This window comes from Aotus nancymaae, unplaced genomic scaffold (assembly GCF_030222135.1).
Source record: "Aotus nancymaae isolate 86718 unplaced genomic scaffold, 86718_ANA_hifiasm-v0.15.2.pri h1tg000058l, whole genome shotgun sequence".
Lineage (NCBI taxonomy): Eukaryota > Metazoa > Chordata > Mammalia > Primates > Aotidae > Aotus > Aotus nancymaae.
Window position 1 is genome coordinate 37489317 of NW_026988472.1, and position 19764 is coordinate 37509080.

At 35.7% G+C, this 19764-nt stretch overlaps 1 protein-coding gene across 5 annotated transcripts in view; it reads right to left on the reverse strand.

The window, feature by feature from the left end:
- CNKSR2 (connector enhancer of kinase suppressor of Ras 2) overlaps nucleotides 1–19764 on the reverse strand; it is a 298887-nt gene that overhangs the window by 241622 nt on the left and 37501 nt on the right. For all 5 annotated transcript variants that reach the window (XM_021674795.2, XM_021674793.2, XM_021674792.2 and 2 more), the window contains exon 2: nucleotides 5682–5845. In XM_021674795.2, coding sequence (XP_021530470.1) covers nucleotides 5682–5845 — 164 coding nt within the window. The remainder of the gene's footprint in view (nucleotides 1–5681; nucleotides 5846–19764) is intronic.

Here is a 19764-nt window from a genome sequence, read left to right on the forward strand (position 1 = left end):
ATATGTATTAATTTGTCCTAAATATCTTGTCTATTATACCTTATGGCAGAAAGGGGTTATACAAATAAGTATAATAAACCTTTTTACTATCTTCAAATAGAAAAAGATTGTAGAATCCCTTCAAACTTTGGGGAAAGTTTTCGTAAGTTACAATTAAAATGTAAAGCAGCTAATTATGAGTTGTAAAACACTCCCCAAAAAGGCTAGTTAAGCCTGGCCAACATGGTGAAACCCTATCTCCACTAAAGATAACAAAAAATTAGCCAGGCATGGTGGCAGATGCCTGTAGTCCCAGCTACTCAGGAGGCTGAGGCAGGAGAATCTCTTGAACCTGGGAGACGGAGATTGCAGTGAGCCAAGATCACGTCATTGCACTCCAGCCTGGGTGACAGGGCGAGACTCGTCTCACAAAAAAAAGGCTGGTTAATATTAACCAGGATAACCTTTATCAAACCACTTAGCAGAATGCACATTACTGTTGTGTATAAAGTTAAAATTATTACCACCTTATTGAAAATGGTAAAACCCAAAGAATGTAAGAATTTGCTTGGGCCTTCGAGGCTTAGTTTGACTTACTTTTTCACAGTTGGGGAAACTGAGGTATGGGAAGATTTCTTTTTTAATAGTTTGCTTAAAAAGCTCAGTACTTAGACTAGACAGAGTTCAGAATAGAACTGCAAGTAACCAGGCTATCTGTGAGGGGATATGTCTACCACTTTCTTTAGCATCAATATTCTACTCCTATTCTCAGAAACATGGTAACAATAATTAAAGCAAAGTAAAAGATGAGTGAAAGGTAAAGTAAGTCATATAATAAATTAAACTATATTATTAAGTCAACAACCAGTGGGTACCTACTTTGTATAACATTTAAGTGTTTTTGTTTCCTACTGCAATTTAAGACAAGAGAAAACTTAGTGGAGAAAAATGAGGGGAGAGGAAGGTTTTGATGCATGAACAGTAAATACCAAGTTATACATGTTATCACTAAAGATTTAATTGTGATAAAAGTCTGCTTGTCCTTTAGTGAGAATTTACATGTTTATTAAAAGAAAACTTTCTTCTGAAATTATAAATCTGTTCTCTAAAATAACACAGCATTAATATATTAAATATTCACTGCTTAATTTGAACTGTAATATTCTTCTCTCTAAAGATTTGGCTTGTGCAAATAAAACAACATCCTATTCAAATGGTATTGCATCTGAGAATGGATTATCTGTGAAATGCAGGAGACTTTGTCCAACTCGTCCCTATAGTATGAAAGAAATCATCTTATGTTTATAAAAGATGCTCTCTAATGACTAGATAAGAACAATTTGTAACTATACAAACTAACTATAAATGATACTTCTTCCATAAATGTAACTGTAAATGAAAATGCTGAAAAGTATTTTTAGAAGTTTTCCCTGTGTTAAAGCATTTTTCTGGAGTAAAAAATGATTGTATTTTTCATTTTTGTGTATAAATGTGTTTAATGAGAAAACATTTGTTTGCCAACAAATTATAGTAATTTCTTTAAAAAGTTCAAATTATAACAGTTTATTAGAGAGAAGCCTACTCTATCAACCTGGTTGATTGAGAAATCTTTCACTCGGTAGCCATTAGCCTCCATAAAAGATGAATTGATTTAAATTATTTCTTTCTATATAACATTAGCATCTCAAATGATTTATTAGGAAAGGTAAAACAATATTAGTCTTTATATAAATAAAAATCCAAAGGCAAAGTTAGAAATATTTCACAGTCTTCAAAATCTAAGAAACTAAAATTATTATTTTTCATATGACTCAAGAATTAGGGAATATAATAGTCATCTGGACAAAACCTGAAAGGATACTCTCAGAAGGTCTAACTTGGAAACCTCCTAAAAATATATCCTATGCAGAAGAGAGGTGAAAAATATGGAGGACAGAGAAATACAGAGGAAAAAAGAATCAAAAGATATGTAGCAGAGAATGGGGGAGGAAATTCTTAAAATTTGTTCTAGTTAATGAACATAACTAGTTACACTGATAATCCAAAAACATTTTTTAAAAATTTAGAAGAGTATAATAGGTTAGAAGCTCATCTGTATGTAACCAGATTTATGTGCCACTATTTTAACAAAAGAGACTAACTGATCTCTCAAGTTAATTTTTAAATTTTATTTTATTATTATTTTTTGACAGAGGGTCTCCCTCTGTCATCCAGGCTGGAGTGCAGTGGCATTATCATGGCTCACCGCAGCCTGGACTTCCCAGGTTCAAGCGATCCTTCCACCTCAGCCTTCTGAGTAGCAGGGACTACAGGTGTGTGCCAGCACACCTGGCTAATTTTTAAATTTTTTGTAGAGATGGGGGTCTTCCTACATTGCTAAGGCTGGTCTTGAACTCCTGGGCTCAAGTGATCTGTCCTCCTCCGGCTCCCAAACTGCTGAGATTATAGGCATGCCACCATGCCCAGTCTCTAGTTAATTTTTATCATCACAATTCTCTATTACTACCAATACAGATACCTTCTGGCAATTTCTTTCATGAAAGTGGATGGTTTGTTGTGACTTAGTAAGTCACCAGTAAACCACACACCCTTACCTATCATTTAAAGAATCAACAAGTAAATCAAGCCCCTTTTACTAGGCCAGGGGTATGGAGGGTACTGCCTCAATTTTTTAAAAATGCAGTTTATTCACCACAGATTTGCTTTTCATTGGATATGCAGGGGAAAACTTGGTATTACTATTAGTATAAAAAGGACTACCTCAACAAAACAAAAACTTAGACATGAAATGTACTTAGCTGCTGTCTTTGTCCTATACATTACTTATTTGTTCACATACTTGGCCGTTACCTTGTGCCAGAACCAGTAATGACTTAGAACTGATTCAACACAGCCATTTAAGTCTCAACGAATTTGTGCTAAGTTCATATCAGCCTTTTCTTTCAATCATATCCATGCAAAAACATTAAGAACCCAGCACTTTGGGAGGCCGAGGCGGGTGGATCACGAGGTCAAGAGATCGAGACCATCCTGGTCAACATGGTGAAACCCCGTCTCTACTAATACAAAAAATTAGCTGGGCACAGTGGCGCGTGCCTGTAATCCCAGCTACTCAGGAGGCTGAGGCAGGAGAATTGCCTGAACCCAGGAAGCGGAGATTGCGGTGAGCCGAGATCGCGCCATTGCGCTCCAGCCTGGGTATCAAGAGTGAAACTCCGTCTCAAAAAAAAAAAAAAAAAAAAAAAACATTAAGAACATATTTAACATTTTAGAAAAATAATGTTGGCTATATCCTCACTAGTGGCATATTTTCACTAAACACTTAACTAGAAATACTTAATATTTGCATCACATATTTTACAATGTCAATGCCATTTTATTCAGAGTTCTTAATTTAAATGCGTCATGTAGCAGGTTTTTAGATTTATAATACATTGCTTTATAAATATGAGTGAGTTCTAAAAGGCTTGCTTTAATGAATTTTTTTCAGAAAATAAATTATTTTAAGATGAATGAACCAAGCAATTATGTTGCAAAGAAACAAATCCTAGCAATTGCAAACATCAAATCTTTCATGCAAAATGCCTGAAATCATAAGTACATAAAAAATGAAACGAAAACTGTTCTTATCCTGTCATAAATGATTCATTCACAGTTCCTAATAAAAAGTGTATTGTCAGAACACAAATTAAGGACCATACATTAAGCTATATATATATTTTATTTATGTTTTTACTCTTTCAGTTAATATTCTTTGCTCTCTATTGAAGCATACTAAATGATAGCTTAATAGCTTGAAATATTATTACACTTCCAAATCATGAACAGCTTACTTCTTTCTAGAATAATGTGATACAAACAATATATCTGATGCTTAACAAATACACGTTGCATGAATAAACAAGTGACTAAATAAACCTTTGATTCTCATCAGCTGCCATAAACATTTATTCACATAAGGAATAACTTCAAGACAAGGTAGACGAAAATATAGTATAGTATAGCTTAAAAGAAACAAAAGGAATCTGTTGATTTCTCTATGTCTTCCTTATATGAGGAACAGAAACTTCAGAGTCAAAGGCTGTGTAGGTAAGAGAAAAATTTTGGTTCTCTGAAGAAAGACAGTTTAATTCAGTAAGGTAACATTAATTTAACATATTTTATGAGTTAAGCACTGGGCAGAAAGCTGAATGAAAAATATGAACTAAAAAAAGGTATCTTCCTTTGAGGAGCCCACCATGAATTAAAGGGTAAAAGAACCTAAACAAATAATTGTAATGTGATACAAAGTGTTAAGTTACCTTCTTTTCTCATCAATTCCCACTCTGCAAGCTAAATGAAAATTCTCAATTTTCTCTGAATATTTCATATTCTTTCACAATTCTGTCTCACACATGATATTTCTTCTGCCTAGACAACTTTTCTCCAACTTTTTGTCTGGCAAACATCTAACCATCATGCAAGACCCAATACAAATTCTACCTACACTACCTGAATCCCTCAGAAGTGTTCATTTCTTTCCACATTCCCCTGGAATTAAAAAAAAAAAATCTATGTTGTCTTCTAACGGCTATTGTCTTTCTTAATGAACTGTATATATTTTTGGAATACAGACTATGTCTTTTTCATCTTTGCATTCCCAGTGGTAGCACTATTTGAGCATATGTAATTGTTGAAAAAGAAATGAATACAGTAGACATAAGGAAAATGTAAAGTCCAGTAAAGATCAGAGAGACAAGACACAGCAAGGTAAACTGAAATCCAAAGAGCAGTTTGCAGGCAGAGGGGAAGGAAGTAAAGATACAGTCTCAGTAGCACAACTTCCTGGACTAGTCAACTTAGCCTGCTGATAAGGAATCTCACCTCCTGATTTCATAATTGCATGTAAAAGAAAATCAGAATTCACTCCTCAAATTTGCTGTATATTCCTCAGAAATCATCTGTTGCATAAACTGAAATATATCTGTACTTCTGACTTGTTGATGTGTATCCATTACATTAGGAAGAGGTAAGAAGGAAGTTTGATATTTGACCTCTGTGGGGACTATGACCAAGGAATTGCTAAATAAAAAGAAAAAAAAATTGGTGTTTAAATTTATTTTCTGCGTTAGAGCTTAATCACATAATGAAGTATCCAAATGATATGACTTAAACCTGGTGCTTAAACCCAGAGCTGTACAGGTATTAAAGCTCAGCATCTGAAAGGATTCACCACAGCTACACAGTTCAAATTTATAAGTGGTCTAGACATCTATTTCTGATGTCCTGCTTTTAAGTAGGGTTAGGTCAGCAGATCCTTGTTCATGGATCAAATTTTGAACGTCTAGACTATATGTATGTAACACTGTCAATCATCAATAATCTTTCCTTCCTCAAACTGGCAGTGTGAGAGCCTAGCACATGAGTGGTTCATCTATGAAGCGCCCTGCTTATGAGACATACACTGTGGACTTAAGTTTCTGATATGCCCAACTCTTACTCTTATAAAAGATGTTAACAAGCAGGGAACTGTTATTTGGCACTAATATAACAAATTTAAGGAAGGAAGAAAATATCATGTCCAATCGGTTGAGAATTAGGATTTTTTTTTCTTCTATTTGCATTTCAATTATCAAAAGAAGAGAAGAAAAAAGGGGAAAGCAATGAAAGAAAAAAACAAAGAAAAAGAGAAGTTTTCCTCTTCACTAGTTTTATGTCCTTACCAATGCACACAGAAGGTCAACTGCTTCCAAGATCAGTTCCTGATGGCCAATGCGGCTGACCCCCAGATCCTCTAGCTCCTGATGTGTAATGCGCAGCAGCTGGTCCCCACTGATCTTCTCCCTCTCAAAGTTCTTAATATACTGCTGCAAACAGTCATCAAGACCTACAAAATAAAAGTATGAAAGATCAGAATGAAAACATGGTCAAACAAAACAAATATGAAGGATGGTTGAAGCAAGCATTAATGCTACCATATCACAAATTAAGTCCATTTTAACTGTGAACTAGCTAAATCCTTCACCCTTTATTAACGTACATATGGACTACAGTGAAAAAGAAAATCACTTCATCATACTCATAGTTGTTAGGTACCTATTTCAATTTTCCTCAGCAAGTACTGGAAATCTTTATCTTTCTTCTGTGCAGTTCTCCTTGCTGACTATTTCATAAAGTATGCCAACAGGCAGGTTCCCCTATTTTCAAATTTTTCTGCATCACATTCTTACTCTCTTATTTAAACCCCACTTCAGAGGAAGAATTATCCTTCCTATTTAAAGCTAATCTATCTTTCTGTACTCTGTAGTCCCATCTTCTGCCACCTTAACACTACTTCAGTAACTAAAAAATTAAATGCTCTCTTTGTTTCAACTATTTCCTATTAATTGACTTGTTCTATGTTCAAATCTCTGCCATCTTAAAACAAAAAACAAAACCCTTCTTTTGATTTCGTTTATTCTGTGTGCTCCCCAATAGTCTGTCATCCTCTTTGGATTCAAGCCCTTATCTTTATTTCCTCATCTGTGATGCACTCCTTAATCCATTATCATTTGGATTTTACTCAAATCTAAAAGTAGAAATCCACAGGATTATCCAGGGCAATTCATAAGTGATTGGCTCAGCTATAGACTGAGTTGGTTTCAATCACCTGTGAAGTGGCCTGATACAAATGATGAACTGGACTAATAAAACTAATGCTCTAGAAATTTAAGTAAAGAATACCAAGAAAATGAGGCAATTAGCTGAAACTAAGAGGTCCTCAATATATCAAAAAGGGAGACCAGAGGCTATAATGGGCTACATTCCAGCTGAAATTATGAAGAAGCAGAAATTATAATAGAAAAAACAGAGATAAAATTAGAACAGATGTGCAAAAGGTAGCCAAGTTTCCAAACAGAGATTATGTAGCCACTGAGAAAGGGAAAGAGTCAGCACTGTGATTCCTGACAGGGTCTAGTATAAGGCCACAGATGTCTTTACTATATTCTCAAACTTCCTTAAAGTAACTAGAGTAACTTTGTAGCCTCTCTAAACAATCTTTTTCTTTCATTCTCCATTATTATCTGTATACTGATGAGGGCTGATACGTTCTCACTGGATCTAGCAACGTGAAAGTCACCAATGACATTCCTGAGAGTTGTTTTCACAGTGATGGCAATAAGCCAGCACTGAATGAGTTAAGGAGGCTTCAAAGCAGTCAGGCTACATAAGAGAAGATAAAAATAAGAGGATATCTAGAGAATATGGGATTGAGAGAGAGCGTTTGTTTTTCTTCTTAAAGATGTTAGAGACTTGAAGATATTTAAATGTGGATAAGAACTGTATGTCTCTATTGAAAAAGGAGGGAAGGAGGAAAAGATGGGTGTAGATGCAGGTAGATTTACAGCCTGTGAGTAAGATGAGGAACTCCCTGCCTAATGACTTTAAGACAACATTATGGATCTGTGTGAGAGTTCAGTGAAATACTTGTAAATAAAATAAACATGTAAATTGATACCATTACAAATATGTGCTGAACATCCAAATGGAGTTGGTACTAATTACAGTGTCCCCATTGTTATACCAATTTCAGAAGCGAAGAAACTAAAGCTCAGTGAGATTAGGTAACTCTCTAAGTGTACATAGTAAGTAACTGACAGGCAAACCAAGAATTAAAACCTAGTCCCAGAGGATCCAAAATCTAATCTACTTTCACTATATCAGACCATCCAAAGACTGAAAAAACACATCTTAACAATAAAATGGATTCATACCCTTGCAACAGTAAACGGGTAAATGGAGATAGAGACATACAGTTATTAAAATGAAAAATAATAATAACATACAACAGTGGCTAATGAAATCACACTCTTCTAGACCCACAAGAAAAGAAATTAAAACTACCAAGGACTAAAGTCCATGCTAGCATATTTTTGATGAATTAAATACTGTGTAGAGTACCCAGATGGCATTCAATCTGAAGTTGCATTTGAATGAATGAAAGGGAAAACACTGCAAATAGTTTTTAGATACCACCGAAACCAATATATGTTGACTTGAGAAACCCCTGTTCTTTATGTTCTTCAAAGCCATCCTTAATAATCATCCTCCTACGAGCAAGTAGTCACTGTATAACAAGCAGTATATGATTTGTTTTCACAAGGATTCTCAAGAAAACCAAATAAAATAGAAAAAGTAAGGATAATTTTCTTCTGGGACCGTTCTTATTTATTCTGTCCTAATTTATTTTGTAAAAGGCTACACTTTCAATAGTTTTGTATAATTACTATATAGAAGAATTGATGCTGAATAATAGTAATACCTTCCAGTTATTTATGAATTGTATATCATTATCTTAATTTTACAGATAAGAAAATTGAAATTTAGGAACTATGCCTGGGATCCCACACCTTATAAATGGTAAGGCAAGGTCTAAACCCAAGTTCATCTGACTCAATCCATGCCCTTAAAGACTACGTGGAATTAGGAGTGAGGGAAGAATGGAAAGGATGGTTTTCAAAGCTCTAGACTGTTTGTTTGTACTATACCAAAAGTCATTATGCCAAAAATATTTTTCTATTTTCCATTTAAAACTTTAAGGTCTTTAATATATATTTATTTAAATCATGCTTTGTATCAAAAGGCATTTATCATTTACACACACACAATTCAGGAGGGCAATACAAATTAAAAGTAGGTAAGAAAAATATAGTTAGAGGAAAATATGATTAGTCATAAAGTGGGAACCAAAATAATGAAAATGAAAAAAATTCATACAAATGAAAAATACTAATAGCTTAAAACATTCATTAGATAACAGCGAGCCAGTTTCTCAGAGAAGCCCATCTAGTCTTTTCTTAAATTGATACATAATAGTTGTATATATTTATGAGGTACATGTGATATTTTGATACATTAATGCAAAGTATAATGATCAAATCAGGGTAGCTGGAATATCCATCACCTCAAACATGCCCATCCTTTTTTGACATTAAAGTCGGCAAAAAGGATTTCTTGTGGGAAGGAATCCTTGTGTAATATAATAAACACCACCTTCAATAAAATAAACCCTTTTGATAAACACAACTCTAAGTTCCCATTGGACTGTTTTTTACAGCAAGGCTGAAATACATTTTTAAAAATATTATATTGTATTGTAGACCAAATAATAGCTGGTTATCATGAAGACAGTAACATATTTATCTTCACTGGCTTTAAGGAAGTTACAATCTATCAACAGATTTTATAATTCCAGGGAGAAAATAAGTAGTAGAGTTTCTTTTTTATAATGAAAACAGACAAAAGTGAGCTCTATTTGAATCATCTTCTGAAAATTAAGTTTGTCAACTGGTTCCTAAAATATTTTGGGGATACACAGTATATATTCATTTAATATTATGATAGTTTCCCATAAAATTACTCCCCTTGTCATACTTCTTATAAAAAGCGTATTTACAGATGTTGATTTTTAAAAAGTTTAAGTCACAGGCAAGAAAAGAAAAAATAGATAAATTAGACTTCACCAAAATTAAAAACTTTTGTGCATCAAAAGACACTATAAACAGCAAAAAAGCAACCGATGGCATGGAAGAAAATGTTTGAAAATCATATATTTGATAAATATTCATATACAGAATATATAAAGAACACCCACAACTCAACAACAAAAAAGCAACTTGACTGATAAATGAGCAAAGGACTTAAACATCTCTCTAAAACATATATACAGATGGCCAATAAGCATACAAAAAGATCCTCAATGTCAGTAATCATCAGGAAAATGCAAATAAAAATCACAATAAGGTATTACCTCATACCCATTATGATGGCCACTATCAAAACAAACACACAGAGGTAAGTGAGGAGGTAGAGGAATTGAAACATTTGTGCACTGTGATGGGAATGTAAAATGGTGGAGCCACTGTGCAAAATGTTTGGCAGTTCCTCAAAAAATAAATACATAAGTGAAAATAGGCCCCCATAGTAGGAAAGAGCATCAGGGACAGGGATGTGGGGAAGAGAAGACCAGGAAGAGGTTGACAGCTGAGGCCAAGATTTAGCCACAGTGAAGGTTAGGAGATTTCTTGAAGACGCAGGAAAGAAGGTCCAGGGTGATTGAGGGTATGCAGCAGCTGCTGGTCCTGCTGGCCCTATGGCTGGGCGCCATGGGATTAGGCAGGGTTGAGCTCCTAGGGGCCTAGCAGCAGGGCCTGCAGGTGCTGGGGAAATTCCATAAGCATCCACTTACACAGTGAGCCTTCAGGGAGACCAATATGAGCAGTTTTATGGATACACTCTTCCCAGTAGGAACTTTTGTGAGGCTAAAATTTAAGCTCCAGTATACAAGCTTCTGGAAGAAGTAATCAAAGAATCCTGACCGCAAAGTCAAGTTCAGTGGAAAGAAGCAGAAATGCCTGGCCTACATCAAACTTGAGGATAAAGTTTTGGGCCAGATGGTCCATTGCTCCATACAGAAACAGAATTGACACGTGCCTGAAAAGCACCAGGAGATCCAGTGCAGTAGAGTGGAGCAGGCCAGCCACGACCCTCACAGTCACTACTTCCCTGGACAATTTGCCTTCTTTTTAAGGCCTTGCTCCCCAGTACAGAACCCTGGACTGAATTTCATCCTGCTCCCCAGACAGTTGCAGGTGGTAACCAGTGGAAAACCCTGCCCTCCTAGATGATCCCATTATATCCTGAGCTAATAAAACTACTCTCCAAAAAACAAAGAAAAAAATATAAAATGTAGAAAAAAGATTACCACAGGATTCAGCAATTCCACTTCTGGCTATATACTCAAACAAAATGAAAGCAGAGATTTGAAGAGATAGTTGTACACCTATGTTCATAAAAGCATTATTCACAATAGGTAAAATGTGGAAGCAACCCTAGTATCCACTGATGTATAAACAGATAAACAAAATGTCGGAGGAGGTGGAGCACAATGGTAGAATAGAAGGCTTCCCCGATTGCCTTCCCTAGCCCCCCACAAGGACGCCAATTTAATTATCTACACCAAAAAGCACCTTCATAAGAACCAAAAATCAGGTGAACATTCATAGTACCCAGTTTTAACTTCGTATCACTGAAGGCACTGAAAACATTAAAAAAAAACAGCCTTAAATCAGTGATGTCACACCTCCCTCAAGCCCAGGCATGGTAGTATGGTGACTAGAGTGTTTCTGTGTGCTGGAGGGAGAGCACAGCAATTTGTGAGGCATTGAACTTACTGCTGTCCTGATAGAGCAGAAGGGAAAACCAGACGAAACTCAGCTGATGCCCACCCACAGAGAGAGTATTTAAACTAGCCCTAGCCAGAGGGGAGTCGTCAATCCCTGCAGTTGGAACTTGAGTTCCTGCAAATCTCTCTACCATGGGCTAAAGTGCTCTGAGGATTTAAATAAATAAACTTGAAACATAGTCTAGGCCACAAGGACTGCAAATCCTAGGAGAGTCCTAATGCTGAACACGGCTCAGAGATAGTGGATGGGGGTGACACACAACATACTGAAACACCAGCCATGGTGGCCAAGAGAGTACTGGTATTACCCCTTCCCTAACCCCAGGCTTTATAGCTCATGGCTCCAAAAGAGACTTCCCTTCCTTCCACTTGAGGAGAAAAAAGGGAAGAGTAGGGAAAACTTTGTCTTGCATCTTGAACAGTAGCTGAGCCACAGCAGGACAGGGCACTGGTCAGAGTCATGAGGCCCCCCTTTCCAGGTCCAAGTTCCTGAATGACATTCCTTAGACATACCCCGGGCCAAAAAATGACCCCATCCCGGCATGATTCATCACCAGCTAACTAAAGAGCCCTTGGGCCCTGAATAAGCAGCAATGATACCCAAGTACTACATCAAGGGCCCTGTGTGAGACTATGAGACTTGCTGGCTTCAGGTGAGACCCAGCATATTTGCAGCTGTGGCTGACTATGGAGCACAATTCCTTCTCCTTGAAAAAAGCAGAGGGAAAAGGAAAGGGGACTTTGTCTTACACCTTAGGTACCAGCTCATGCATAGTGGGGTAGAGAACAAAGCAAGTTCTTTGGGTCCATAATTCTAGGACTTGGTTCTTGGATGGATGGCATTTCTGGACCTGCTCTGGGCCAAAGGGGAGTCCACTGTCCTGGAAGGGTGAGGCCCAGGCCAGGCAGCATTCGCTACAAGCTGATTGAAGATACCTTGGGCCTTAAGGAAATAACAGTGGTAGTTCGGCAGTACTCACCCTGGTTCTGTGGTGACGGTGGCCATGGGGTGGGGCTCTTCTGCCTTTGGAAAGGGAAGAGAAGAGTGAGAAGAACTACATCTTGTGGTTTGAGTGTCAGATCAGTGGCAGTATAACAGAATACCAGGTTCACTTCTAAGGTTTTAAATGCTAATCCCTGGCTCCCAGAAAGCACCTCTGGACCCACCTAGGGCCTAGGGAAAATTGCCACTCTAAAGGGAAAAATCCAAGACCGTTGGCTTTGGCATTTGCTGACTGTACAGTTACAGGGCCTTCAGAGAACACAGGCAGTAGCCAGGGAGGGATTAAAGCAGGCCTTGAGAAAGATGTAGTGCTGTGTTGGCTTCAGGTATGACCCAGCAGTCACAATGGTGGTGGCCACAAGGGTGCTTGTCTCACTCCACCCACAGCTTCAGGTGGCTCACAACAGAATGAGAGACTGTTTGTTTGGGAGACAGTAAGGGAAAAGAACAAAAGTCTCTGCCAGGTAATCCAGAGAATTAACCCAGATCTTGTCCAAGACCATCAAGGAGGCCTCTACGAGTCTATAAGAACCACAGCTTTACTGGGCTTGGGGTGCTCCCTGAAGAGATACAGCTTACATCATAACATCTAAGTCCTTTAGAATATCTGGAAAGCCTTCCCAAGAAGGATGGGCACAAACAAGCCTTGACTGCAAAGACTATAATAAATTCCTAAGTTTTCAATGCCTAGCAACAGATGAACATCTACAAGTACTAAGACAATTCAGGAAAATATAACCTCATCAAATAAATGAAATAAGGCATCAGGGACCAATCCTGGAGAAACAGAGATATGTGACATTTCAGATAGAGAATTCAAAATAGCTATTTTGAGGAAACGTAAAGAAATTCCAAGATAACACAGAGAAGGAATTCAGAATTCTATCAGATAAATTTAACAAAGAGATTGAAATAATTAAAAAGAATCAAGCAGAAATGCTGGAGCTGAAAAATGCAATTGTCATACTGAAAAATGCATCAGAGTCTTAACAGCAGATTTTATCAAGCAGAAGAAAGAATTCGTGAGGTTGAAGACTGGCTATTTGAAAATACACAGTCAGAGGATATTAAAAAAAGAATTAAAAACAATTAACCATGCCTATAGGCACCTCAAAACAGAATATCTGAGAGTTATTGCCCTTAATCAGGAGGTAGAGGAAAAAGTCAGGGGTAGAAGGTTTATTCAAAGGGATAATAACAGAGAGCTTCCTAAACCTAGAGAAATATATCAATACCTAAGTACAAGAAGGTTACAGAACACCAAGCAGATTTAACCCAAAGAAGACCACCTCAAGGCACTTAAAAATCCTCCAAAAGTCAAGGATAAAGGATCCTCAAAGCAACAAGAGAACAGAAACATACAATGGAGCTCCAATACATCTGGTGACAGAGTTTTCAGTGGAAAACTTAGGCCAGCAGAAAGTGGCATGACATATTTAAAGTGCTGAAGGAAAAAACTTTTACCCTAAAAGAGGATAAACAGCAAAAATATTCTTGAAACATGAGGGAGAATTAAAGACTTTCCCAAACAAAAGCTGTGGTATTTCATCAACATGAGACCTGTCCTGCAAGAGATGCCAAAGGAAGTATTTCAATCAGAAAGAAAAGGACATTTATCAGCAATAACTAGTCACTTAAAGGTATAAAACTCACTGGCAATAGTAACCACACACATACACAAAAAACCACAGAATATTGTAACAACACTGTAACTGTGATATGCAAACTCCTTTTATCCTAAGTTGAAAGACTAAACAATGAACCAATAAAAAATAATAACTACAAGAGCTTTTCAAGAACAGATGGTATAATAAGATCTAAATAGAAACAACAAAAAGTTAAATAGTCGGAATATGAAGTTGAGGCGTAGAGTTTTTATTTTATTTTTGTTGTTTGTTTGTTTATGCCAACAGTGTTAAGTTCTTATCAGCTTAAAATAATAGTTATTAAGATAGTATTTGCAAGGCTCATGGGAACCTCAGACCAAGAAACTAAATCATATCAACAGAGAAAATCACTTTCACTAAAAGGAAGATAGAACAGAAAGAAAGAAGGAAGAAAAGACCACAAAACAACCAGAAAACAAATAACAAAATGGCAGGAGGAAGTCTTTACTTACCAACAGTAACACTGAATATAAATGGACTAAACTCCGCATTAAAAAGTTGTAGAATGGCTGCATGAAAAAAAAAAAAAACCAACACAGTGATCTGTTACCTATAAGAAACACACTTCACCTATGAAGACACACATAGACCAAAAAGAAAGGAATGGAAAAGATATTCCATGCCAATGGAAACCGAAAAAGAACAGGAGAAGCTATACTCATATCAGAAAAAATAGATTTCAAGACAAAATCTATAAAAGGAGGCAAAATAATAGAATGATAAAGGGATCGATTCAAAAAGAGAATATAACAATTTCAAATACATACGCAACAAGCACTGGAGATCCTGATATGTAAAGCAAATATCAATGAAGCTAAAGAGAGAGAGATCCCCCAATACAATAATAGATGGAGACTTCAACAGCCCGCTTTCAGCATTTGACAGATATTCTAGATAGAAATTAACCAAGAATCATTGGACTTTATCTACACTATAGAACAAATGGACCTAATAACAGGTATGTACAGAACATTTCATCCAAAGACTGCTGAATACACATTCTTTTACTCAGCGAATGGATCATTCTCAAGGACAGACCATGTTAGGTTACAAAACAAGTCTTAAATAACAAGGGGAACTTGGAAACTACACAAATAAATGAAAATTAAACAACACATTTCCAAATGACCAGTAGATCAATGAAGAAATTAGAAAGGAAATTGAAAAATCTCTTGAAACAAATGGTAATAGAAACACAACATACCAAAATCTATGGGATATGGCAAAAGCAATAGTAAAAGGGAAATATATAGCTATAAGTGCTTACATTAAAAAAGAAGAAAAACTTCAAATAAACAACCTAACAATGCATCTTAAATAACTAGAAAAGCAAGAGCAAACCAAACCTAAAATACTAGAAGAAAATAAATAATAAAGATAAGATCATAAATAAATGAAATTGAAATAAAGCAATACAAAGGAGCAACAAAACAAAAAACTGGCATTTTGAATAGTTAAGCAAAATTGACAAACCTTTGGCTACACTAAGAAAATAAGAAAGAAGACCCAAATAAATAAAAACAGGTGAAAAAGGACACATTACACTAGATATTTCAGAAATTCAAAGGATCATTAGTGGCTACTATGACCAACTACATGCCAATAAATTGGAAAATCTTGAAGAAATGAGCAAATTTCTAGACAAAAACAACCTACCAAGATTAAACTATTAAAAAATCCAAAACTTGAATAGGCCAATAACAAGTAATGAGATTGAAGCCATAATAAAGTCTCCCAGTAAAGAAAAGCCTGGGAGCTGATGGCTTCACAGGTGAATTCTACCAAACATTTAAAGGAGAACTAATACCAATCTGACCCAAACTATTCTGAAAAATAGCAAAGAAGGGAATACTTCCAAACTGATTTCATGAGGGTACTATTACCCTGATATCAAAACCAGACAAAGACACACTGAAAAAAGAAAACTATAGACAAATATATCTGATGAATATTGATGCAAAAATCCTCAACGAAATACTAGAAAGCCAAATACAGTAATATTAAATACTTTAAAATGTTCATTCATCATGACCAAGTATTTATCCCTGGGATGCAAGAATGGTTTAACATATGCAAATCAATCAATGTGCTATATACACAGAATAATGAACAAAAACATCTGATCATGTCAATTGATGCTGAAAAAGCATTTGATAAAATTCAACATCCCTTCATGATAAAAACCCTCAAAAAACTGAGTATAGAAGGAACATAACTCAACATAATCAAAGCCAAATATGGCAGTCCCACAGCTAGTATCATACTGAATAGAGAAAAACTGAAAGCCTTTCCTTCAAGATCTAGAACATGACAAGGATGCCCACTGTCACCACCATTATTCAACATAGTACTGGAAGTCCTAGCTAGAGCAGCCAGGCAAGAGAAATAAATAAATGACATCCAAATTGGAAAGGAAGAAGTCAAATTATTCTTATTTGCTGACAAGATGATCTTATATTTGAAGAAAACCTAAAGAATCCACAAAAAAACAATTAGAAGTGATAAATTCAGTAAAGTTGCAGCATACAAAATTAACACAAAAAAATAAGTAGCATTTCTACATACCAATAGTCAACAATCTGAAAAAGAAAAATAAAGTAATTTTATTTATAATAGGCCCACATAAAATTAAACACCTAGGAATCAACTTAAAGAAGTGAAAGATCTCTACAATGAAAACTGTAAAACATTAATGCGAGAAATGGAAGAGGTCACCAAAAACTGAAACGGTATTTCATGTTCATGGATTGGAAGAATCAATATTGTTAAAATGTCCATACTACCCAAAACAATCTACAGATTCAATGCAATTCCTATTAACATGCCAATGTCATTCTTCACAGAAATAGAAAAAAAAATCCTAAAATTTATATGGAACCACAAAAGACCCAGAATAGCCAAAGCTATCCTAAGCAAAAAGAACACAACTGGAGGAATCACAACACTTGACTTCAAATTATACTACTAAGATACAGTAAACAAGACAGCATGGTATTGGCATAAAAACAGACACAGAGACCAATGGAACAGAATAGAGAACATAGAAACAAATCCACACACCCACAGTGTATTCATTTTCAACAAAAATGCCAAGGACATACACTGGGGAAGGCCAGTCTCTTTAATAAATGATGCTGGGAAAACTGGATATCCATGGGCAGAAGAATGAAACTAGATCCGTATCTCCTGATATATACAAAATTCAAATAGAAATCTATTAAAGACTTAAATCTAAGACCTCAAACTATGAAACTACTACTACCAGAAAACATTGCAGAAACTCTCCAAGACACTGGTCTTGGCAAAGATTTCTTTTTTTTTTTTTTTTTTAATTTCATGTCATTTTATACATGATTAAATATTTTTTCAATCATTTAAAAATGCAGAAACCATTTTTAACTTGGGGGCTGTACAAAAACAGGCAGCAAGCCACATTTGGGCCCACAGGCTATAGTTTACCAAATGCTATCTTATCTTATACTGGTTTGTTAATGTTTTCTCTTCCCTCCCCCTCTTGCTGCCTAGCTTAAGACTACTGCAGTATCTTAACCGCTATATCAAACCACCCAATATTTATTGAAAATGAGAAAATAATTGACTTGTCAATTTTTATTTATCAAAACTTTGAAAGTCTCTCAGCTAATATGACTTAAAAATTGAGGTTATGAAGCTTTTTTTTTGAAATTCATATATAATAGTGAATCACCAAGTGTTGAAGTGTAGCAGAAATTATGAAATCTCTTGCCACAGAACCATACAGAAAACTCCGTTTATCAGCAACAAACATTAGCTGCAGTGATGATGTTTGGCAGCTAAGTGTGGCAAAGATTTCTTGAGTAATACCCCACAATCACAGGCAACCAAAGCAAAAGTGAACAAATGGGATCACATCAAGTTAAAAATCTTCTGCACAGCAAAGAAAACCATCAGCAAAGTGAAGAGACAACCCACAAAATGGGAGAAAATATTTGCAAGCTACTCATCTGACAAGGGATTAATAACCAGAATATGCTAGAAGCTCAAACAACTCTATAGGAAAAAATCTAACAATCTGGTTAAAAAATGGGCAAAAGATTTGAATAGACAGTTCTCAAAAGACATACAAATGGCCATAAGGCATATGAAAAGGTATTCAACATCATTGATCATCAGAGAAATGCAAAGAAAAACTAAAACGAGATAGCATCTCACCCCAGTAAAATGGCTTATATCCAAAATATAAGAAATAACAAATCCTGGTAAGGATGTGGAGAAAAGGGAACCCTCATACACAGTTGGGAATGTAAATTAGTACAACCACTATGGAGGATAGTGGTTCCTCAAAAAAACTAAAAAATAGAGCTACCACATGGTCCAGCAATCCTACTGCTGGGTATATACCCCAAAGAAAGGAAATCAGGATATCAAAGAGATATCTGCATTCCCATATTTGCTGCAGTTCTGTTCACAATAGCCAAGATTTTGAAGCAACCTGTGTCCATCAACAGATGAATAAAGAAAATATAGTACATATATAATGGAGTAATATTCAGACATAAAAAGGAATGAGATCCTGTTATTTGCAACAACATGGTTGGAACTGGAGATCATTATGTCAAGTGAAATAAGCTAGGCACAGAAAGACAAACATCAAATGTTCTCACTTATTTGTGAGATCTAAAAATTAAAACAATTGAACTCATGGAGACAGACTAGAAGGATGGTTACCAAAGGCTGAGAAGGGTAGTGGTCGGGGGAGGTGAAAGGCAGGTGGCGAAGGCTAATACATACAAAAATATATTTAGAAAGAATGAATAAGTTGTACTATTTGACAGCACAGCCGAGTGACTATAGTCAGTAATTAAATTGTACATTTTAATATAACTAAAAGAATATAGTTATATTTGTAACACAAAGGATAAATGCTTGAGAGGATGGATACCCCATTTTCCATGATGTGATTCTTCCACATTGGATGCCTATATCAAAACATCTCATGTACCCCATATATACACACCTACTATGTACCCATAAAAATTAAAAATATTTTTTAAAATGTTGTATACATGTTTTTAAATGTATATACATTTTCATTCAGCCTTAAAAAGAAAGTGCTGATGCATGGTACAGCATGGATCAACCCCGAAGACATTATGCTAAGTGTAATAAGTCATCCACAAAAGGACAGATACTGTATGATTCCACTTATATGAGGCATGCAATCACCAAATTCAGAGACAGAAAGTAGAATGGGGCTGAGGGGAGGGATAATAAGGATTGTTGTTTAATGAGTAAAGAGTTTCAGTTTTGCAAGAATGAAAAGAATTCTGTGAATGGATGCTGAGGACAGTAGCACAAAAATGTGAATGTACTTAATGCCAGTGAACTGCACACTTAAATATGGTTAAGACAGTACATTTGATGATGTGTGTATTTTACACTTAAAAATGCAATGGTTATTATGTTATCTATATTTTACCATAATAAAAAGTACAAATTAACCAACAGATTAACCTTAAGTAGCCCAAATTTACTCCTTTCAAATTTTAATTAAACCTAAGCATTTTTTTTTTTTAAAGACAGGGTTTCACCATGTTGGTCAGGCTGGTCTTGAACTCCTGACCTCAGGTGATTCGCCCGCCTTGGCCTCCAAAGTGCTTGGATTACAGGCGTGAGCCACCAAACCCGGCCAAACCTAAGCATTTTGGGAGGCATATGGGTATGTGAAAGTCACAGCTGTGAGTTACTATTTTATATCTGATTATGAATGTTACGTCTATCTATGCATAATCAAACTTCTCTAATAGAAATACAATCTTCTTTTCTATTGAATACAAAGAAACCACTGGTGGCAATGATTTGCTAAATTTAGCATAGTCTACATATAAGTCATCAGTATGACGTCTTGCCCAATGCTAATTCATCATGAAAAA